This window comes from Engystomops pustulosus, chromosome 4 (assembly GCF_040894005.1).
Source record: "Engystomops pustulosus chromosome 4, aEngPut4.maternal, whole genome shotgun sequence".
Taxonomy (NCBI): Eukaryota; Metazoa; Chordata; class Amphibia; order Anura; family Leptodactylidae; genus Engystomops; species Engystomops pustulosus.
Window position 1 is genome coordinate 196,445,398 of NC_092414.1, and position 24,976 is coordinate 196,470,373.

General features: G+C 46.4%; 1 protein-coding gene across 2 annotated transcripts in view; it reads right to left on the reverse strand.

Moving 5' to 3' along the window:
* The window catches only part of GPAT4 (glycerol-3-phosphate acyltransferase 4), a 33,512-nt gene extending 17,261 nt beyond the window's left edge, over positions 1-16,251 (reverse strand). The window contains exons 1-11 of one of the 2 annotated variants that reach the window (XM_072149306.1): positions 16,144-16,251; positions 12,494-13,173; positions 11,111-11,180; positions 9,515-9,806; positions 9,364-9,438; positions 8,664-8,753; positions 8,487-8,580; positions 8,284-8,399; positions 6,420-6,475; positions 5,012-5,097; positions 4,805-4,933 (exon numbers count right to left, since the gene is read on the reverse strand). In XM_072149306.1, coding sequence (XP_072005407.1) covers positions 4,805-4,933; positions 5,012-5,097; positions 6,420-6,475; positions 8,284-8,399; positions 8,487-8,580; positions 8,664-8,753; positions 9,364-9,438; positions 9,515-9,806; positions 11,111-11,180; positions 12,494-12,658 — 1,173 coding nt within the window. In that variant the 5' untranslated portion in view covers positions 12,659-13,173; positions 16,144-16,251. The remainder of the gene's footprint in view (positions 1-4,804; positions 4,934-5,011; positions 5,098-6,419; positions 6,476-8,283; positions 8,400-8,486; positions 8,581-8,663; positions 8,754-9,363; positions 9,439-9,514; positions 9,807-11,110; positions 11,181-12,493; positions 13,174-16,143) is intronic. The other variant, XM_072149307.1, reaches the window with a different exon arrangement.
* Positions 16,252-24,976: the final 8,725 nt, after the last annotated feature.

Here is a 24,976-nt window from a genome sequence, read left to right on the forward strand (position 1 = left end):
CTTGGGGGTGTCTCCTGTATTATACGTCTTCTCTTGGGGGTGTCTCCTGTATTATACGTCTTCTCTTGGGGGTGTCTCCTGTATTATACGTCTTCTCTTGGGGGTGTCTCCTGTATTATACGTCTTCTCTTGGGGGTGTCTCCTGTATTATACGTCTTCTCTTGGGGGTGTCTCCTGTATTATACGTCTTCTCTTGGGGGTGTCTCCTGTATTATACGTCTTCTCTTGGGGGTGTCTCCTGTATTATACGTCTTCTCTTGGGGGTGTCTCCTGTATTATACGTCTTCTCTTGGGGGTGTCTCCTGTATTATACGTCTTCTCTTGGGGGTGTCTCCTGTATTATACGTCTTCTCTTGGGGGTGTCTCCTGTATTATACGTCTTCTCTTGGGGGTGTCTCCTGTATTATACGTCTTCTCTTGGGGGTGTCTCCTGTATTATACGTCTTCTCTTGGGGGTGTCTCCTGTATTATACGTCTTCTCTTGGGGGTGTCTCCTGTATTATACGTCTTCTCTTGGGGGTGTCTCCTGTATTATACGTCTTCTCTTGGGGGTGTCTCCTGTATTATACGTCTTCTCTTGGGGGTGTCTCCTGTATTATACGTCTTCTCTTGGGGGTGTCTCCTGTATTATACGTCTTCTCTTGGGGGTGTCTCCTGTATTATACGTCTTCTCTTGGGGGTGTCTCCTGTATTATACGTCTTCTCTTGGGGGTGTCTCCTGTATTATACGTCTTCTCTTGGGGGTGTCTCCTGTATTATACGTCTTCTCTTGGGGGTGTCTCCTGTATTATACGTCTTCTCTTGGGGGTGTCTCCTGTATTATACGTCTTCTCTTGGGGGTGTCTCCTGTATTATACGTCTTCTCTTGGGGGTGTCTCCTGTATTATACGTCTTCTCTTGGGGGTGTCTCCTGTATTATACGTCTTCTCTTGGGGGTGTCTCCTGTATTATACGTCTTCTCTTGGGGGTGTCTCCTGTATTATACGTCTTCTCTTGGGGGTGTCTCCTGTATTATACGTCTTCTCTTGGGGGTGTCTCCTGTATTATACGTCTTCTCTTGGGGGTGTCTCCTGTATTATACGTCTTCTCTTGGGGGTGTCTCCTGTATTATACGTCTTCTCTTGGGGGTGTCTCCTGTATTATACGTCTTCTCTTGGGGGTGTCTCCTGTATTATACGTCTTCTCTTGGGGGTGTCTCCTGTATTATACGTCTTCTCTTGGGGGTGTCTCCTGTATTATACGTCTTCTCTTGGGGGTGTCTCCTGTATTATACGTCTTCTCTTGGGGGTGTCTCCTGTATTATACGTCTTCTCTTGGGGGTGTCTCCTGTATTATACGTCTTCTCTTGGGGGTGTCTCCTGTATTATACGTCTTCTCTTGGGGGTGTCTCCTGTATTATACGTCTTCTCTTGGGGGTGTCTCCTGTATTATACGTCTTCTCTTGGGGGTGTCTCCTGTATTATACGTCTTCTCTTGGGGGTGTCTCCTGTATTATACGTCTTCTCTTGGGGGTGTCTCCTGTATTATACGTCTTCTCTTGGGGGTGTCTCCTGTATTATACGTCTTCTCTTGGGGGTGTCTCCTGTATTATACGTCTTCTCTTGGGGGTGTCTCCTGTATTATACGTCTTCTCTTGGGGGTGTCTCCTGTATTATACGTCTTCTCTTGGGGGTGTCTCCTGTATTATACGTCTTCTCTTGGGGGTGTCTCCTGTATTATACGTCTTCTCTTGGGGGTGTCTCCTGTATTATACGTCTTCTCTTGGGGGTGTCTCCTGTATTATACGTCTTCTCTTGGGGGTGTCTCCTGTATTATACGTCTTCTCTTGGGGGTGTCTCCTGTATTATACGTCTTCTCTTGGGGGTGTCTCCTGTATTATACGTCTTCTCTTGGGGGTGTCTCCTGTATTATACGTCTTCTCTTGGGGGTGTCTCCTGTATTATACGTCTTCTCTTGGGGGTGTCTCCTGTATTATACGTCTTCTCTTGGGGGTGTCTCCTGTATTATACGTCTTCTCTTGGGGGTGTCTCCTGTATTATACGTCTTCTCTTGGGGGTGTCTCCTGTATTATACGTCTTCTCTTGGGGGTGTCTCCTGTATTATACGTCTTCTCTTGGGGGTGTCTCCTGTATTATACGTCTTCTCTTGGGGGTGTCTCCTGTATTATACGTCTTCTCTTGGGGGTGTCTCCTGTATTATACGTCTTCTCTTGGGGGTGTCTCCTGTATTATACGTCTTCTCTTGGGGGTGTCTCCTGTATTATACGTCTTCTCTGGGGGGGGGGGGGGGGGGGGGGTTGTGTCTCCTGTATTAAACATCTTCTCTGGGGGGGGGTGTCTCCTGTATTATATGCCTTCTCTTGGGGGGGGGGGGTCTCCTGTATTGTATGTCTTCTCTTGGGGGTGTCTCCTGTATGATACGTCAGCTCTGGGAAGAGTCTCCTGTATTACACAACTGCTCGTGGTGGGGTATCCTGTATTATACATCTTCTCCGGGGGATCTCCTGCATTATGTCTGCTTGTGGCGGGGGAGGGGTCTCCTGTGTCATATGTCTTCTTTTGGGGGTGTCTTCTTTATTATGCGTCTGCTCTGGGGGGGGGGGGGGGGGCTCCTGTATTATACGTCTTCTCTGGGGGCTCTCCTATATTATACGTCTTCTCTGTCGGGTCTCCTATATTATACGTCTTCTCATGGGGGTGTTTCCTGTATTATACATCTGCTTGTGAGGGGGGGGGGTGCCTCCTGTATTATACGTCTTCTCTTGGGGGTGTCTCCTGTATTATACGTCTTCGCGTGGGGGTGTCTCCTGTATTATACGTCTACTTGTGTGTGTGTGGGGGGGGGGGGGCCTCCTGTATTATACGTCTGCTCTTGGGAGGGGGGTCTTCTGTATTACATGTCTGCTCTTGGGAGGGGGGTCTTCTGTATTACATGTCTGCTCTTGGGGGGGAGCTGTATTATTCGTCTGCTGATGGGGTGTCTCCCGTATTATACATCTGCTCCGGGGGGTGTCTCTCCTGTATTATATGTCTGTTCTTGCTGGAGCACCTAAGGCTCTGGTTACTAGTGTGGCCCCTGGAAGTTGAGAGGTGTGACAATGCGGCCCTTGGACCCATAAGGGCCGTGCTCCCCTGGGACACTGCGCAGCAGCCATGGCATCACACCAGACATCTGCCAGACACAAAACAACCTGGTCCCGGGCACAGGCAGACAATGCCGGTCCTGCAGGGCTGTGACACTATTCTGCAGCGTCAGCACATTTCCATGGCCCCCAGTGACCTGCTGATGTAACATCCAGCACATAAAGTACAATCACCAGACTGGGCCGAGTGATGAAAGCCGCGCCGCCTGCAATGAAGTTTTGCAATGAGCTCCAAACCAGACATCTGGTCTTCAGTCTAATCGTGTATGGAAACGGTTAACGGAAAAAGTGGCGTTTGTCCAGCTGCCCCCTCGTATCGATCCATCACAGGGTAAACAGCCCCTTGTCTGGGGATAGTTATGTCTGGACAAAGATCTGATGTAACCCAGTCCCAAAGGTCATGAGAGCTCAGCAGCCCCCGATTATCACTTACACTGGATTGTTTAACCCTGGCAGTATATAAGGGAAGAGAACAGTCACTACAGACTAGTGGCCAGCTGCGGTATTACGGAAGGTGGTCGCCCGGGATTGCCTGCCCTGTCCCTGTAGACATATAGAAGACTGCAGATCTACAGCAGACCCAAAGGGAATTCTCCAAATTATAGGAAAGTGGTCACGATAGTAACCTCAGAGTCCACAGAGAATTAGCACCGCTCCGACACCTGCTACATGACAGCAGATGGTAGAGGCCTCAAATATGTCAGATCACTGGGGGTCCGACAGATCAGAAACGAGAGACCCATGAGATGGATATAACACACAATGACACTCTCAGCTTTGCTAACTCACCTGTAACACACACACAGTCAGCTCTGCTATGCACAGGTCTGCACAGTAAGCTCAGCTATGTCTGTAGCTTGTAGAGTAAGTCGTTGCACACTGCCGATTGCCAGCAAGAAGTGCCTGTGTATAAGCTAGTCGTGTAATGCAGGGGAGGAGGCAGAGAGCACTGCAGTGCGCAGACAGGAGAAGCTATTCATGAGTAGAATCCAACCATAGAAGATTTACGGTTGGACTATCTGTGAAATGCTGTATTTTTGTTAATAACAGTGAATTAGAGAATGTGTTATTTGTTACCCTGAGTACATATAAGAATCTTGTCTTCGTGGGAATATCCCTTGTAACAACAATGTAAGTTATCTGTTCTCCCTCACAGGAGAGGGGAGAACAGGCTGAGAGAGGATTTGATCACCGGATTCTGCACTGATCATGAGAACGGGATACTTAGGTGGAGTGTCAGGACCCAGGCTCAATCGTATCAGAAATTGCTGAGCACAGCGCTTCAGTATCTCTGGCATTTTTTATGTGTCCCAGAAATACTTGAGTGTTGTACTCAGCAATTTCCAACACTCCAATTCTATTAAATGGACCCATAAATGAGAACACAATCCTTGTTGTCCAAATTGCTGGGGGTCACATTCTTGTGATCAGCGGAGGTCCCAGCAGTCACTGATCAGCTTGTTATCCCCTATACTCTAAATAGGGGATACGATAAATAGTTGGTACAACCCATTTAACACCGTGTCCAATGTCAGTGCAGGGCAGTGCACTAAATCGTGGTTGAGGTAAATCACCCTCCGCACAGCTCAGACCTTCAATCAAAGCAGCATTCAGAGACCTTTAGGTTTTTAGCAACATAAAAAGGCATCCATTAGTGATTACCTGACGTGTCATAGGAGGTAGATACCAGACACTGCACACTATGGCCCAGCTTGTCATCATTCGCAGGAGGTAGGTGATCATCCCGTACTTGCTGCTGTTCCAGAAGGCATCGCCAAAGCGAGGATCATACTGTTCAGGTACAAGGGACGTCAGTCAGTTACACTCTCAGTGCACTCGTCCATCTTTACCCAAGAACCGTGAACTTACCTTTATGGCCACTGGGTAGACGGTGGCTCCTATTTCAAAGCTTCCCTTCTTGAACATCATGACGGATGTGTTATTGATGCAGGTACCTGGAAGAAAGGGGATGGTCATGTATGACATTCACACAAGTACCTGGAGCACTTATATGTTCCTCTTATGTAAGAAGTGGAGGTACTGAAGTACTAGGCAACCCTCCCCCTGCAAAAGTGATCATACATCAATCATGTATCGGTCTATACACAGCATTACCTTACTCTAACAAGAGCGAATACAATTGTTATCTCGATGGGACGATCCCTTTACTGTGCAGACAAACTAAACCAATTTTGAAGTTTCCGAAAACCTGTTTAAAAAGTGAATATGTCTGCCGGTTTGGGGACCAATATCTCCTTATGCACAATCTGGTTGCCCACGTATCCCTCTGGGGTTCTGTAATAACATCACTCAAAGGGGCTTTTTTATTGTATTGATAACCAAAGGCCATCAAGATCAGTTTGCAATGTGGGGGAACCACTGACCCCTCCCTGTATGGGGGCCAGGTGGGGTAACTGCAGCTCATCAGCTAAAAACAATAGCTATACCAACTACGATTGTAGTATACGCATTCACAACCTGCAACTCCATCAGTGAGAAGGGGGTCCCATTATCATGATACACAGGGGTACCTTCTTGTGATTGCTAGGACCCCCACCAATCAGATTCTGTGGATAGGAGATCAGAATCACACCAGGTACAACCCCTTTAGGGGAAGAGTCTGTAGGACTAATCTATGGTATACTTCTCAGCCCATTAAAGTTTACACACCATGGCATCCCTGGTACAATGCACATGCGCCCGGTATACATGTAGCCCTACTAATTTATCTATACACCCCTATACATCCCTGTAATCCTGACGTCAGATACCACTGCTGAGTAATAATCAATCAGGCTGTGCCTATTGCATGGCCACAATCCAAGCAAGTACTGGGTGACAAGTCTGCGGCACCATGTGCGTTCAAGCTGCTGTTACTGGATCCCATCCTGACTATTTATATACAATCATCTTTGTCCCTCCGTTCACTGGGGTGAGTTATGTCCTCCTGTAAGGGAACCTCTGCTGAAAACCTAAAATGCCCCAACACCAATAGCGCTCGCCCTGCAGCTATTCCTCCTGACTGCCCCCATGAACCTACACTCTCGGCTTCCAAACTCCTCTGGTAGAGGGAACAATAGTACAAGGCATTTCATATAACATGGCTCATCTTCTCTTTCCCCCTGAGTTGGAGGCTTCCGATAACAAAAACGCATCCCTATCGATTTACAACAAACCTATTGTTCTGTGTATTGTACAGCAACATGACCTTCAGATGTAACAGAGTTTATCTAAGAGACGTTACACGCTGGTCAGGAGGGGGACATGTAGGTCTTACCTTCAGGGAATATGAGGATGGGCAGCTTACTCTTGTCCTGTACGTGATCCGTCAGCCTGGGAAGAGATATAGGATTGTTACATCGTACAGGACAGTGAGGAGCGGAGAGCTGATAAGATATTGTATGTATAAACCAGTGTGATCATTACACTGAAAACTTTCGAAAATATTTCAGTGTTCAATGTGCAGTTTCCGCACTTTCCACTGTGCACAGTGCTTGGGTCAAACAGGACAGTAATGGCACAAGGTGAAATCCATCCAATACATTAGTACATGATGGGGATTTGTTGCTTCTTCCTCTCTGCCTTGGATCCCTCAGCCTCTCTGAACATACAATGATCCATGATTCCACATCAGTTCAGATGATGTAATATTCCGGGCCTCTCCTATAGCGCCCACTGCTTGTGTTGTAGCCTATACTTCGTGTTTTCCCCGGATTTTTGGTATAGTGTATACGGGACATAATGGAACGCACCGCCCTCAATTGGTACCCACTTCTATATTGCTGGTACTAGTTTAGTCTACAGCACAGACATGTATTATTTTGTATTAAAGGGGTTTGTCCCAAGTATGTAAGTTATACCCTGTACAAAGCAAAGGGAATAACAAGCCGATTGGTGAGGGTCCGAGGGGCTGGGAGCATTGGACCCCTGTAATATAGAGAATAGGGACCCCAGTCTCACTTTCTAAGGGAGTGGTCGGATGTGAGTGCTGTGCTCGGCTATTTCCATCACTCATATACAAGTGAATGGAGTAGCAGGACACACACTTCTGACACGCCATCCATTAGTGAGAATGGGTTACCCATTTCACTCTAATAAGTCATAAGCCTCATGATCTGAAAGAAGAGATCTGTATCTTTAATATGACACAAAAACAATGTTTATAGGGACACTACTCCTAAATTATGAAATTGTACTAATGCGCCATAAAGGCTCCTGGAGATGTTACCAGACCCCCTCCATGCTGCAGATTCACAGGCTGTTAGACTGTACAGGAGCACTTCCACTTCCCACTGTGTGAAATTACATTAGGCAGAGGGAGGGTGAGACAGTGTAACAGCCTGTGAAGTTACAGCACAGAGGGGTTCTGGTAACGCCCCCAGAGCCCGCCTAGCTCATTCTCATAATTTTAAAAGTTGATGTTTAAAGGAAGGAGGTCATGAATAACAAATATAAGAAGATTACTAGTGCCACAGTGCCTGGATCTAGGAGTACAAATGCCCCTGGTGTATTATACTTGATTATCTTGGTAGATTTCCTTTCGTGGGTAAGTGCCAGTCACGTTATATATGTAGAGGTGGTGAATACCATTGCTTCACAATGTGTCATGCAGGAAGCAGTAACCTCATAGTGACTACCACTATGATCACAGCAGAATTTACAGCCATTTCTAACCACCGAGATTTTTAGAGAATGTAAGTATCACATATTTTTAGCTCTTCAAGTGACCACCTGGCCTTTGGGCTCGGTCTAGCCTTTTTCCACTTAAAGGAAACCTACCATCTACTATCTATTAAAGGTGGCTAGTAACTTGTAAAACCCTAATCTATTTTTACCTAATCCTAAAATAATTCTCTAAAATAATTGCCCGGAGAGGCTACGCCACGCCCCAGTAGCCTCTGACGATAACTAGCATCTTAGCTAGATAAAGTGGAGTTTAGTTTAGGAATTATTTTAGGATTAGGTAAAAATAGATTAGGGTTTAACATGTTACTAGCCACCTAATATCAGATCTACTTTATGGTAAGGGTCTTGCAGAGAATTGTGGTATCATTTATTCACACATAAGCCACAAGGCAGATACGAGCAGTCCTCATATTATATAAAAAGTGTAAATTACAGGCCCACTCTGATCACCGCACCTTTTAGCCACGAGATGGCGATCTTTGACTTCCGAGCGCTCAAACCAGACATGTGGACAGGCCTTCACCATGGCCCTCTGTATTATCCCCAATAAGCCACCATGGACTTGTCCAACCTAAAGAACGGAAATGACACTATTAGACCACGGTGGGCAAGACGGAGGCGCAACTAAAAAACATAAACATATCCAAACCAAACTTACCATGGCGTAGTATCCGTCGCTGGCCAGGACTATAACATCTATAGGAGAGGTGTGATTGGCCACACAGATGCCTCCTTTCCTGGGCCGGTTCTCACTGTAAAGATAAGAGCAGAGCATAATACTTCCTAGTACTGCAGACCACCAACTCAGGACAGAACAAAGCGGAGGGCCACTTACCTGCCATGATAGGTTATAATCGCAGTCAGGGCACGCACACAGATCCGATAGCACATGAGGTGCACGTGTTTACTCAGGAACTCCTTGAACCTAAAAAGTCAAAATTAAAAAAAACACAACACAATATTCTGATGAAATACTGCGCGGCACAACAAATGGAAAAGCTTAGGTAGCGTCCGGTGTAATCTATTCTGTCCTCCGAGGGGTTAAATCGCTGTACGGATAAAAGAGCGGAGCAATGCTCTTATTTATCAATATGTCCTGTTATCAGGACGCCCTTGACCGCTCTGTACAAGGAGCACAGCTGGAGGTGTTACATGGACTCTCTAATGTCCGCTCTGTGTGGGCAGGATCAGCGCAGGCTCGTGTGTGTGTGTGTTGGAGTGGGAGATTATTGGGAATGGACGGATGATCCTAGGAAGTTATGTTCGGGATTATTACTGCTGTATGGAGATTATAACATCTGCAGCATGTCAAGAATTTGTCTGGATTTTCTTAACAGATTTCTTATATTTTAATAAGAGTGGGAAAGGAGAAGCTTCAAAAGCCACAACAATGAGCCCCGCAACCGCTTCAGGTAGCTGGCCAGCATGGGTGTAAGTAATCGGGTCCCTGCTGATCTAAGGGCTATTGCATTATTTTTTTTGCGCGCAGCAGAGCTGGACGGACGTGTAAGGTAATAGTGCGGTGTTACACTTACTTGCCGTTGGGTAGGTATCCTACAAGCGTAGTGCCAAATACTAACAGGTTGACCCCTGTGAAGGCCAGAGCAATCCTACAAGGAGACACAGGATACAATGAGTATTTTGTGTGCACACATGTCATCACAGCGCCCCCCATGGCACAGTCACCTGAGTGGCAGCAGGAAGGTGTAGCGCACCAGCATCCCCAGCCCCCACAGCACGGTCAGCCGCAGACTGATGTGCTGGAAGTTGTAGTTGGTTCTGGTCAGTAGGTTCCACGTCTCCAGCTCCTCCGCAGAGAAGCGTTTGGTCACCTCATCGTCCATGATGCTCGCCATGCCCTGCCGAGAGAAGTAGAAGATGTCCGACAGCTCGAACTCCCGCTTGTCCAGGGACTGGCCGCTGCCGCGCAGCTCCCACAGACCCTCCTGCAGGGACGTGCTCTCCTTAGCGATGATTCCTGTACGTGATGGAAACGAGACGCAAGTTAACCTGATGGAGGGGGATGTATCAGGAGGTTCTAATAACAGGAGGCGCAACATAGGGATCATAGGGATCGGGACCAACACATCACATAATATATTAGCACACCCCCCCCCCCTTCTACAGACTTCTAGAGCCTCTGCAACACTTACTACTGCCCTAGACCACCAGGGTTACAGACTTTAACCCTTCATTCATTATCTGCAAGTGTTGCAGGTATTAACCATCCTATCTATCTTAGACCACCAGGGATACAAACCTTGAAATATCCCAGGGATGCAGACATTAACCCCTAATCTGCACAAGACCACCTGTTATACAGTTACCATATTCACATGAGATGCAGCTATTATAATCTGTTTCTTGCTCTTGGCCACCAGGGATGCGAATGTTATCCACTGCCTTGCCCTACACCACCAGGGATACAGATCGTACCATATTCACATGGGATGCAGACATTAACCCCTTCTTTGCTCTAGGCCACCAGGATACAGATATTACCCTGGTCACAGCCAAAAACCCTGAGAAATTCAGGCAATACCCCTCTAGGCCACCTGAGATACATGTTACAATACACAGCAAAAGACCACCCGGGATGCAAATATGAACCCCCATCTTTGCCCTATATCACAAGGCATACAGATCTTACCATATTCACAAGGAAAGCAGATAGTAAACACTCATGATTGGTGGGGTGTTTATCAGAAATCTTTACACCCCCCACTACCCTAGACCACCAATGATATGGGCAGTGACTGAAGGTGGACTACATCTATTGGGATGAAATCATTGACCGATTCACCGTTACTGACCACCAGGAGTATAGACTTCAATCCATCCCTAGACCACCAGGAACACAAACCTTAACCCTATGTATGCCATACAACACCAGAAATATTCTTACCTTCTTCACAAACTACTCCAGACCAACACACAAGGGCACTGACCCCATAACTTCCCTATAGATCTATAAGTCTGGTCACTGAGAGACGCCGTATCTGGAGGATATATGGCTTATGTCTTAGGATCTATGAAGCTATATTTATCGGACATGGTTTGGGATCAGCTGGCAGTACCCAGGAAGGTGCCCTGAGAGAGGCCTGGAGATTACAGAGCGAAGGAAAGAAGCCAGAGTAGACACGACACGTGGAGCAGAGACTGTCAGATGGATAAAATAAGGAGCAACTACGACAGGAAGATCTTGTGTCGCTGGAAATAGAGGTTATGGAAAGAGGGCACATGGAGTGGCAGCTATGCCAGCGATGCATGGGCGGCACATACCATTGGTGAGAGGTTTATACAGCGTGTGACTGTTCTCCTTCACTCCTCGCTCAATCCGCAGAGTTGCCCACTGCAAGAAAAATTAGACATGTCAGCAGGGGGCGCTCATTGTCTACACTTATGCAGATAGACCATCACACATCTGTAGAGCTTGATGGGTTAGTTGTGCTGGGGCTGTACTAAAGCAGAGTATGAAGAATCGCATACACAATTATGGTGGAGCTAAAGTCTGGCTCCGGTCATTTGTATTCTGTGAAATGTGGTCTTTATACAGGCGGTCCCCTACTTAAGGACACCCGACTTACAGACAACCCATAGTTACAGACGGACCCCTCTGCCCACTGTGACCTCTCTGGATGCTTTACTATAGTCCCAGACTGCACTGATCAGCTGTAAGATGTCTGTAATGAAGCTTTATTGATAATTCTTGGTCCAATTACACCAAAAATTTTGAAACTCCAATTGTCACTGGGGCAAAAGAAAAAAAATTGTCTAGAACTTCCATTATAAAATATACAGTTTCCACGTACATACAAATTCAACTTAAGAACAAACCTCCAGACCCTATCTTGTATGTAACCCGGGGACTGCCTGTACCAGGCGCATTACAGTGACCTGCACCAGCAGCAGAATAGTGAGTGCAGCTCTGGAGTATAATACAGGATGTAACTCAGGATCAGTACATGATAAGTAATGTCATGTATGTACACAGTGACTGCACCAGCAGCAGAATAGTGAGTGCAGCTCTGGAGTATAATACAGGATGTAACTCAGGATCAGTACAGGATAAGTAATGTCATGTATGTACACAGTGACTGCACCAGCAGCAGAATAGTGAGTGCAGCTCTGGAGTATAATACAGGATGTAACTCAGGATCAGTACAGGATAAGTAATGTCATGTATGTACACAGTGACTGCACCAGCAGCAGAATAGTGAGTGCAGCTCTGGAGTATAATACAGGATGTAACTCAGGATCAGTACATGATAAGTAATGTCATGTATGTACATAGTGACTGCACCAGCAGCAGAATAGTGAGTGCAGCTCTGGTGTATAATACAGGATGTAACTCAGGATCAGTACAGGATAAGTAATGTCATGTATGTACACAGTGACTGCACCAGCAGCAGAATAGTGAGTGCAGCTCTGGTGTATAATACAGGATGTAACTCAGGATCAGTACAGGATAAGTAATGTCATGTATGTACACAGTGACTGCAGCAGCAGCAGAATAGTGAGTGCAGCTCTGGGGTATAATACAGGATGTAACTCAGGATCAGTACAGGATAAGTAATGTCATGTATGTACACAGTGACTGCACCAGCAGAATAGTGAGTGCAGCTCTGGAGTAATAATATTTATTTAATTTATTTTAAAACTCACCGTGAAAATCCGGAGCAACGTTTTCATATACAACCTACGGATGCCAAACGACACCCCAAAGATTGCAGGGACGATGATGAAGACGAGCAGGAGGGTGAACCACAGAGTGACGGAGAGGCCCAGGAGGTTACATATTAGGCTGTCAAAGGGGAGCAGGGAGCTCATGGTGTGTGGCAGAGAGCGGGTGATAAGTGATGGGGAGCAGATAAATCCCAGACACCTGAGCTCCTGTTACTTCATCCGGAGCGGCCGAGCACCAGGGAGAGAAGCCATAACAGATGGAGAAGTGACACCTTACAACGTCCTGGCGGCAGTGATAGACACGTGGTACAATAACACCCTTTTCAATAGTGGCAGCGTGCCCGCGTCCTTCCCTGGCAGTGCCCACTAGCAGCTTTCATATGTGTAGACGAGTTGCCCCAGTCGGGTGATGAGTTTGTGTAGGAAGGGTAACAGCGATCCTCCATCGACCATGCCCCAGCTCAGTCCTGGTACCCGGGGTGCCCACTTTCAGTGCCTGTTCTCCAGTCAAGTCTTAACTGAGCCCGTCCTGGTACAGGCATTGCTTGGTAGTCCGGGAGATTTGAAGGGGGCGTCACACTCCTCCCCTCGCTGGGCATACGCCGGCTGTGACCGTGCCCCTCGTCCTCCTCCTCTTCTTGTCCGATACAAGTGCCAGCCTGCAAGAGACAGACATAGACAGCCGGCTAAAGGATGGCAGCCAAGACTCAGGGTCAGGAGGAGAAAAAGAGGAAAAGCAGGAAAGCCGAGGGGAGGGTGGAGTGGAAAAGCGAGTGCGTCTGTGAGGAGGAAAGTATGAGTAAGAGTGTATCCGGGCGAGGGTCACGCTGCTGGCTCCTGTGCCATCCACACATGTGCTTGTGGCTAAACAAGACGTAGGTCATGGCACAAATAATACAAGACGCCATAACCATAACAACGCCCTGCCAGCCCCCAGCACATGACGTGTGTATATATCACTATAGGGTGTATATAGAGTAATGTATACACCCAGGAGTCTGTATACACTGCGCACCGTGTGATGCCGCCACCGTGGCCTGTAGGGTAAATCGTTAAGACTTGGGGCACGAAACCTGAAGCAGTGTATACAGAGACCTTGCTTATGTACATTACTAGATGCGTTCATTGTCCGCAGCATCAGAGGGGTTACAGATGGAACTGAAATAGCTGCTTCCCGTCAACAGGTTTTACCCCATTAAAGGGGGTTTCCCACGTAACAAGTTAGGCCGTATTCACAGGATAGGGCCTAACTTACTGATCAGGAGGGGTCTCAGTGATGGGACCACAGATCACCAGGACAAGGGGTTCGGATGTACCCCAGTCGGACTCCTTGTTGCTCCCAAGATTTGCGGAGCAGCTGGCGGCGCATGGCTGGGCTTCCCCGTTCATCTCTATGGAGCGGATGGAGATTGCCGGGTTCTGTACTCAGGTAGGGGATGAAATGTCCTTTCTAGAATTCCCTCTTTTATATCTCACCCATAAACCTATCACACATCTCCTCCAAAGTCATGTAACAATAATCAGAGAAGAGTCATATTTTACATGAGACGAGTCAAATTTAGAGACTATTCTATAATAGCAGTTCTATATGCTGTTGGTGTCATATTCAAGATTAAGAATCTCATCTTACAGATCACATTGGGCCTGCGGTTCTGTGATCTACAGAACCACAGGTAAAGACAAGGTTGGAATTGTGAACTGTGGATTTCTTTAAAGAGGACCTGTCACCTGTAAAAACGACAGCATATGCCGCAGTGTTACACTGCTGGAGTTATCGGAAATCTCCGATAACGCTAACAAACACTGCAGCGCTGTACAATTGAAAACACCGGACCGCGCTGTAAGTGATGATGCATAGCCGTGAGGGGGCGGTGACTGGCGCATGACTATGGAGCGACCGGGTGGTCCGGGGAAGGGGCAGCACCTCTGACTGTCCCCTTATGAATACACCAGACCGCTTACAGTGTGGTCCGGCGTTTGTAGCGTACAGCGCTGCAGTGTTTGTTAGCGTTATCGGAGGTTTCTGAACTGTCTGTGTTTCCAGTTCTGTAACTTACAGACCCACACTCATCTTTAATATGACACTAGTACCATGAGTCAAGGTGATATAGAACCTGAAAGTGACCCTTTCCTTGAACCCTTCTAAAAGTGACTCATCTCAGGGATCATCTGACTCTTCTCTGCTCATTTTCACATGACTTGTTGGGAGATTTTTTTTATGCACATAAATAAGACACTTCACATAAAAGAGACAATTCTAAAAAGGACATTTCATCCCCGACCTGAGGGGCCTGGTAGTTTAGTGGGGTAAAACCTGGTGACAGGTTCCCTTTAAGACTGGGCATGCTGTAGTAATGCTTCACTTCTCCTGTGGTGGCGCTGCAGAGAAATTAACCACGTGTTGAACGCTGGAGGTGCCAGCCGCGGGGAACAGACGGATCTGCGTATTGTGGGATGACTGCCTCAGCTGATGAGCTGCCGAGCCTTAAAGGGGTTTTCCATATGATAAACATAAGCAGCACAATGCTCGTTATATCTTCACTGCCTGATCCCGGAGACATCAATTATTCCTAAAACAGACGGAGGATGTCATGATGGGTTCACCTGTTATTCCCCACCAATGCGCCTTGTAAAGGGTTACAGTCCCATGACTCGTCCAAACACCTAGGAGTAGACTACTCTCCACTCACGGGTGTTTAAAGGGATATTTCCATTAAAGGGGATGTACCAAGATTGATTGTTATAGGTAGTGAATAACAATCTTAATGCTTGGTGGGGACTATGTTGGGAGCCGGGTTCCTCTCCTCACTAGTTAATGGATCAGAGGGTCAAGGCAACCTACTGCCCCTGCATTCAGTACTAGGGTAGTGTCAGAAATTGCCGAGCACAGCCCTCAGTTATCTGACTGTGAATGGGAGTGTGGTGATACCTGAGCGCTGTGCTAATCAACTTCTGCTGCGACTACTGATGGATCTGCAGTAGGCACGTTCAACCTGATGCTTCCCCCATCACTGAGAACGTGTGACCATGGGGGGGGCTCCCTGCAGTCCATCAGATTGTTATTCCGGATCCTGTGTATAGAGGGATTACAATATAACTTGATAGCACCGCGCTAAGCACCTGGGGTTATAGCGTCGGCCCATCCAGAGTGTTAGATTAAGCCCCCATTGTGCACATAGCAGAGAGCCATTAAAGAGTTAATCACCCCATGATTGGGGGTCTCAGTGATAAGCGACCCCACTATTCAGCCACTGCTCGCTGTGCCAGGAAGAGTTGTCATAGGCACATCCCAGGGCACCGGCTGCTGATGATGAGGAGGAGGAGACCCGCGCTCTGATTGGCTGCCGGCAGCGGTGGTCTGATCTCCGGGCACACATGGCGCAGCGCTGACAATCACCACCTCTGACGTCACGCCCCGCGGGTGACGTCACTCCCTCCCGCGCGCCATAAGGGGCATCAGACAACACCATCACATATGTGTATATATATAACCGCCAGCGAGCTCATACGTCACACACTGATATCCGCCGGCAGACAGGGCTGCGCGCCCCCCACCGCCTCCTACACCCCACCACTACCCGCACAGTGTGTGATAACCGCACGCCCGGAACCGGGTGTTCGCTTCTTACCTACTCGTCTCCGCCGCCGCCGACTCCTGCGCGCTCCTTCTGCTCACAGACTCCACGCTGACGTCACGACGTGCCGGGGCCGCGCACGCTCTGTGGACGATAGAGAGAGAGAGAGCTGGTGGCAGTGACGTGTGCATTGGCGCCATCTGGTGGACAGATTGTGGTATTACATCAGACCCAGGAGACTATTACCATAGAGGTGACTGAGCACCGAGTATCTGCTGGACATGAACACTACTGGTTGTCTTTTACTACTACAAAAAATTCGGTTTTGGGAGCTGAATTCAGATTTCTCAGAGATTTCACATTATTTTATATTTCTTTTGTCATAGTATGTGCTCAAGTATAAGACAAATCTTTAAGCAAAATTTTCGTGCCAAAAAAAGCCCCATTCGGCTTAAACAATAAAATAAACTCAGTACTTACCTCCGGTGCTCTGTGCAGTTCCTCTTCTCTCTCAGGTCCCTGTGTAGTGACCGGTCCATGCGCTCTGCCCACGTACACACTATGAGGTGGTGGCGGCGGCGCCTGATGACATCATAGTGTTTGCACGGGCAGAGCGCATGGATCCATCTCTAACCGCGCTGCTGCGTAAGTTTGAGGTGATCATGGGCAGTGCTGGGATGTAAAGAGATTGTGGCCTCTTTCTAGAGATTTAAATGATCTGTTAAATTAAACCTACCACCATGATTCTCCCTATAAAGGTAGATCGGGTGGTAGGTGGACGTATGGGACGTGATGATAGCCCTTTTTAGAGCTAATACTCAAGTCCCCGCTATCATTTCGAAAACTTTATTATTCTAATATGTAAATTTTGTTACTGGGGCGTGGCTACACGTCGCGGCTACTCCACGCCCCAGTAGCCTCTTTATTCCTCCTACCCTGAGATCTTCATCCCTCGTCTGAGAAGCCAGAGGCGTCACTCCCTACTGTTACTTATTTTTGCGGCTTGATGTTTCTGTTTTTTCAGGGAACTAGCTTTTTTTGAAGGTGCACATACAAGATGGTTGAGGGTGCGTCGACAGATGCAGTTTTTGAAGCCAAAATCAGGTGTGGATCATAATTGGTTGAGGCAAATAATTGAAAGGTGCTGCTCCTCCTCCTACTTTTACTCTGTTCCTGGTTTGGAACATCAAAAACAGCATCCGAAAAACTGAACGCACCCTCAGTTTCTCAAATTCCTTTAATGGGTTTTTTGGGTCGTGCACTAAAGGGTTACTGGTAAGTGGCACATGAGGGGGATTCTCACCTACGCTGCCCCCTGCTTATGGCACAACAGTTTCCCTTTCATTCCCACAATCCACCTCAACCCCACTTGTTACATCTCATTCTATTCCATGAAAATCCATGGACCTACAAATAAAGGGACTACACACGCACAACATCCTATGGGAATCTTTCCATATCATGTCCTATATTTTACACAGCAGAACCTCTCCCATTTCCATTCCTCTGGTTCCTTCTGATCCATCTGTAAGTTCTCTGTGACCCAGAATAGCTGAGACAATGTTGTTAAAGGTAAGAAGAAGTGCGAAAGAAATCGAATGAAAGATCATGCCGTAATAAGTAGTTAATGAAGTTAATTAAAGTGGGATCTGTCAGTGCCACATGCGGTAACAGCGGTTACATAACCAGGAAACTCTATAATGAGATAAATGGGTTTTTTTCATTATGGGATTACAGACCCCAGTGTCCTATTTACACCTTACACATGGCAGGACACTAATATGCACACAGCACAACTACTGCCAACCTGTACATGTGTGCACAACACCGTGCTACCAGTACTACTCCTATCCTGTATATATGGGCACTGTACTACTACTACTCCTATCCTGTATATATGGGCACTGTACTACTACTACTCCTATCCTGTATATATGGGCACTGTACTACTACTACTCCTATCCTGTATATATGGACACAGCACAGTACTAGTACTCCTATCCTGTATATATGGGCACAGCACAGTACTACTACTCCTATCCTATATATATGGACACAGCACAGTACTAGTACTCCTATCCTGTATATATGGGCACAGTGCTACTACTCCTATCCTGTATATATGGGTACAGCACAGTACTACTACTCCTATCCTGTATATATGGACACTGCACAGTACTACTACTCCTATACTGTAAATATGGGCACAGCACAGTACTACTACTCCTATCCTGTGTATATGGGCACAGCACAATACTACTACTCCTATCCTGTATATATGGGCACAGTACTACTACTACTCCTATCCTGTATATATGGGCACAGTACTACTACTACTCCTATCCTGTATATATGGACACAGCACAGTAATACTACTCCTATCCTGTATATATGGGCACAGCACAGTGCTACTACTCCTATCCTGTATATATGGGTACAGCACAGTACTACTACTCCTATATTGTATATATGGGTACAGCACAATACTACTACTCCTATACTGTATATATGGGCACAGCACAGTACCGTGCTACCAGTACTACTCCTATCCTGTATATATGGGCACGGTACTACTACTACTCCTATCCTATATATATGGACATAACACAGTACTACTTCTCCTATCCTGTATATATGGAGGACATAGCACAGTACTACTTCTCCTATCCTGCATATATGGGCACAGCACAGTACTACTACTCCTATCCTGTATATATGAGCACAGCACAGTACTACTACTCCTATTCTGTATATATGGGCACAGCACAGTACTAGTACTCCTATCCTGTATATATGAGCACAGCACAGTACTACTACTCCTATCCTGTATATATGAGCACAGCACAGTACTACTACTCCTATCCTGTATATATGGGTATAGCACAGTACTACTACTCCTATCCTGTATATATGGGCACAGCACAGTACTACTACTCCTATCCTGTATATATGGGTATAGCACAGTACTACTACTCCTATCCTGTATATATGGGCACAGCACAGTACTACTACTCCTATCCTGTCTATATGGACACAGCACAGTAATACTACTCCTATCCTGTATATATGGGAACTGCACAGTACTACTACTCCTATCCTGTATATATGGGCACAGCACAGTACTACTACTCCTATCCTATATATATGGACACAGCACAGTAATACTACTCATATCCTGTATATATGGGAACTGCACAGTACTACTCCTTGTATCCTGTATATATGGGCACAGCACAGTACTACTACTCCTATCCTATATATATGGACACAGCACAGTAATACTACTCATATCCTGTATATATGGGCACAGTGCTACTACTCCTATCCTGTATATATGGGTACAGCACAGTACTACTACTCCTATCCTGTGTATATGGGCACAGCACAGTACTACTACTCCTATCCTGTATATATGGGCACAGCACAGTACTACTACTCCTATCCTTTAGATATGGGCACATCACAGTACTACTACTCCTATACTGTATATGTGGGCACAGCACAGTACTACTACTCCTATCCTGTGTATATGGGCACAGCACAGTACTACTACTCCTATCCTGTATATATGAGCACAGCACAGTACTACTACTCCTCTCCTGTATATATGAGCACAGCACAGTACTACTACTCCTATCCTGTATATATGAGCACATCACAGTACTACTACTCCTATCCTGTATATATGAGCACAGCACATTACTACTACTCCTCTCCTGTATATATGAGCACAGCACAGTACTACTACTCCTATCCTGTATATATGAGCACAGCATAGTACTACTACTCCTCTCCTGTATATATGAGCACAGCACAGTACTATTACTCCTGTCTTGTATATATGAGCACAGCACAGTACTAAATCTCCTATATGCACACAGCACAGTACTACTACTCCTGGGACTCCGCTGAATCTGGGACAGTGGATAGCTATGGAGGTGCAGTGCTGGGATCACATGGAATGTGGATGGAGCAGTAGGATGTGGCCTTCTTGTATCATACACAACTGTGAGTCCTGTCCTCCGCACTGTGGACGGTCCGTGAAATCCGTCCAGTGCAGTCTGTTTTCCATATAGTGACCACAGTTGTATTCTGCTGCCCAACTGACCGAGTCCAGTCCCCACCACCGCAGCGATCACCGAGTCTCCTCCTCCTCTCCCCATTGCCTCAGGGATACCTCCTTTGAAGGTTATGTTAGTTTCACTTTTATCTGCTAGACGTCCGTAACATGACAGCTGAGTGACGCACAGTACAGGACAATACAATGTACCTTCTCTTACACCGGTCACCAATGCAGTCAATTATATAGACTGCACCAGACTACTCTTCCTGCCACGTGTTTCAACCAGAACACAAGTTTTATGATCCGTGTTAACATAAAAAAACCTTTCAGGTAACATCCGGTTCGAAATATAATTCAAGTGCGGCCAGGGAGGAGCTACTGGCAAACGCAAGTGTTAAAGGGTTATTCCCATCTGGGCATTCACATTTAATTTCATTCATTTGCCACATGTAAACATTTCTTCAATTGGATACTATTTAAAAAATGTTCCTGTGTGAAGATAATTTCTCATTAATGTAGCCATGTTGTCCCTTAGAAATGAGATAGCTTCCTTGGATACGACCACCTCACATTTTGGCAGCGGTGGCCAGACATGCACTATTGAGCCCTGTCTGACCACCTAGATTCAGCAATCATTACCACAGGACGGCTGTGGGACCTGCAGTAAGTCCTGGACATTACATATAAAAACACATTTTGTTTCTTTGTGCAATCCCTCTAGCAGAGGTGGTTGTATCCAAGGACACAGTCTTGTTTCTAAGGGACCATATGACTACATTTATGAGAAATGATCTTTTCTTTTTAAATTCTTTTTAATAACTTCTTATTGAAGAATTGTATATATATAGCAGATTAATGAAACTGAATGCCAATGCTTAGATGAGAATACCGCTTTAAGGTCTAAACCCATCTGCGCTCAGGAGTAGCTCCTCCCCATCGCACTTTATATTCTGATTTGTGAACGCAGTCTCTAGGGGTTGTCCCATTAATTACATTTAGGCCCCTCTTTCATGTTCCCCTTTTTCATACCTGTATTTGCAGATAACTTACGTCTCACTGATGATTTTTTTGGGTGTTTGCAGGACTGTAATCCCAGGTTCTCCCTATTTTTAGCTCATTTTGAATCTAGTGCCTTCCCATTGAAGACTAAGAGTCTCACGTTTTGGTGGACAGATTTTTATTTATTTTGCTTAGATACAACAAGCATTTTGGATTTGACATTAGATACTACATAAGATGATGCCATGTATTGTTACCTGTATGCACATTATAGGCAGTCCCCAGGTTACGTACAAGATAGGGTCTGGAGGTTTGTTCTTAAGTTGTATTTGTATGTAAGTCGAAACTATATATTTTATAATTGTAGATCCAGACAAAAAAAAAATTGGCCCCAGTGACAATTGGAGTTTAAACATTTTTTGCTGTAATGGGACCAAGGATTATCGATAAAGCTTCATTACAGACACCTTACAGCTGATCATTGCAGTCTGAGACTATAGCAAAGCATCCAGAGAGCTTCACCAGAGGTCACAGGGGGCAGAGGGGTCTGTCTGGAAGCCGGGTGTCTTTAAGTAGGGGACCGCCTGTATTCTCTCATGTTTTTCTCTCCTTTGGTTTTGGATGTTACCTTGTTTGCAGTCAGGTGACCTTCTTGTGATGTGACTCTAGTTCAGGTCACATGATGGATGTAGTAGTGTAGAACGACTTACCTTCCACTATTTATTCTCCATATACTGCTGACACGTCTAGTTATGGGTAAGGATTTCCCAACGAGTCACTTATTTTCCTTTTTTTTTTCATGAATTTATGTTTTTAAAAATGTGATTACTGAAAGGAAATCAAAATCCATCATGACAGTCTGTGAAGCTACAGCACAGAGGAGCTCTGGTAACGCTCCCAGAACCTAATCTGGTTTACTAGTATAATATTAACAATTGATTTTATAAGGAAGGAGACCATGCATAACAAATATGTATCCATAGGGGCAGTTATTGGACTAGGCTGGAGTGATATGTGATGTGTACTGTGACCCTCCAAGGACCGTGATTCTCAAGAAAAATTAATTAAACCAAAGAAGGCACAAATAATACACAAAACACACATAATTATGAATGAAATAGCCAAATATTTATTTATAATCCCATTCCCATGGCAGACCCTCGACTCACAGAGAGTCACCCTTCAGCACTCAGGAGAGGAAAAAACCCCTGTGGAGGAAACCTCTAGGGAAGCCATGGCTGAAGGATCGCCCTTCCTCTGGGCTTAGAGGGTTACTGCCAATTATTATCTGTTACACAGGTGTCCAGGTGTCCATAGGTCCCAAGGTCCATATGTCCGGATTCAGGCTCCAGACATCCAAGGGGTCCATAGGTCTAGATGACCAGGGGTACAAACATCCAGTGGTCCAAATGTTCCCAGGTCCCGAGACCTATACATCCCGACGTCGGGGGATCCATAGGATCTGAGGGTCCATGGGTTCATATGTCTAGGAGTCCATGCATTCAGAGATCCATATTTTCTGAGGTCAAGGGGTCCATATGTCCCGAGGTACGGGAATCAATAGGTCCTGAAGTCCAGGGATCCATGGTTCCATAGGTCCATTCATAGTACACAAAACACAAACAATTGGGAATTAAATGGCTCCATTTGGGTCAATAGGTCTATACGTCCAGGGGTCCATAAGTCCATATGTCAAGGGGCTAACATGTCCAGTGCTCCATCGGTCCTGAGGTCAAGGGGTCCATAGATCCTGAGGTCCATATATCCAGGTTTCTGTAAGACCTCATAGCATCATAGTATCCTAGTATATAAGGCTGGAAAAAGAAGCAAGTCAATCAAGACCTGGGTCCATAGGTTCCAAGGTCCATACTTCCAGAGGTCCATTGGTCATGAGGTCAAGTTGACCAGAGGTCCTTACGTCCAGTGATCCCGAGGTCAAGGGGTCCCACCATAGATCCTAATATCCAAAGGTCCCGAAGTCCATACATCCAGGCTTCCACACAGTCAAAGGTCCATAGGTCCTGAGGTCCAGGCTCCATATGTCCAGGGGTTCATATATCCCTGGGTCCATAGGTCCTCAGGTCCAGGGGTCCATATGTCCTGGTGTCCCAACCTCCATGGGTACATAGGTCCCGAAAATCACCTCCAGGAATCCTGAGGTCCCTGAGCCCCCTTCCCCTCATAAAAAATATACATATCTGTAAACTCACACATGTTTATACAATCACACACATACACACAATTATACACTACTGTACACATTTATGCACTCATATATACATTTATACTCTTATACATGCATCCAGAGATTGATGTGTCGTGGCGTCCTCAGGTTAATTGATCCATTTGTCCAGGGGTCCATAGGTCCAGGGTCCATACGTCCAGGGATCCATGGTTCCTTTGGTCCAGGTGTCCATAGGTCCCGAGGTCATGTTCAGGGATCCACAGGTCCAGTGGTCAAGGGGACCAGAGGTCCATGCATCCAGGGGTCTAGCGATCCCAAGGTCAAGGGGGTCCATAAGTAAATGGGTCCATACAAACAGGTGTCTGTACATACAGGGCTCCATAAGTCCCGAGGTCCATAGGTCTCAAGGTCAAGAGATCCATAGATTCAGGGATCCAACGGTCCTGAGGTCAAGGGATTTATTGGTCCAGGGGGACCATAGGTTTCTGAGATCCAGGCTTCATACATCCAGGGGTCATTAGGTCCAGACAGGGGCATAATTAGGAGAGGCTGGGCTCAGAAATATACATATACACACACATACAGATGCACTCATACAGTATATACATTTATACAGTTATGCATGCGTCCAGGGGTTCATATGTTGTTGGGTTCTTATGTCCTTGGGTCCATAGGTCCAGGGGTCTATAGTTCCTTAGGTCCATGGATCTCAAGGTCCATAGGTCCAGTTGACCACATGTACACTCACATATGTTTATACAAACACACATATTTATACACTAAGGTAAAAGGTCCTTACCTCCAGTGGTCCACGGGTATTGAGGTGTAGTAGCAAATAGGTCCAGGAGTCCATAGGTCCTGAGGTCAAGGGATTAATTTGTCCATGGGACCAGGGATCTATGGGCCTATACGTCCTGGGATTCATTGGTCCCAAGGTCTAAGGGTTCATTGGTCCTGAGGTCACATCCAAAGGTTCAGAGGTCAAGGGGACTGGGGGTCTATACATCCAGGGGACCAGAGTTCCATAGTTCCAGGGGTCCAGTGATCATGAGGTTAATTGGTTCTTAAGTTCAGGTCCAGAGGTCCTGAGATCCAGTTATCAATGGGTCCATATGTCCAGGGGTCCATACGTCCGGGGGTCCATAAGTCAAGGGGACCATACGTCCAGGCGTCCATACATCCAGGGCTCCATAGATCCATGGGTCCATGGGTTCTGAGAATAAGAGATCCATAGGTCCAGGTGGAGCATAGGTTCCAAGTGTAACTAGAAGAGGCCGAGTTCTGTAGCAAGACTTCTTAATGAAGTCCCCCTTCCCCTTAAAAAAAAAAAAAAGCGTCCAAGCGTCCATAGGTCTAGGGGTCCATTGGTCTAAAGGTTAAGGGGCTCATATATCCAGGGGTGCATAGGTCCTGAGGTCCAGTGATCAATAGGTCCTTAGGTCAAGGGATTCATTCGTCCAGGGATCTTTGCATCCACATGTCCTAGGGTCCAATGGTCAATAGGCCCAGGAGTCCATACGTCCTGAGGTCAAGGATCCATTTGTACAGGGGTCTATGGGTCCATACATCCAGGGGTGCCTACATCTAGGGATCCATTGGTCCCAAGGTCCAGGAGTCCATAGGCCCTGAGATCAAGGGAT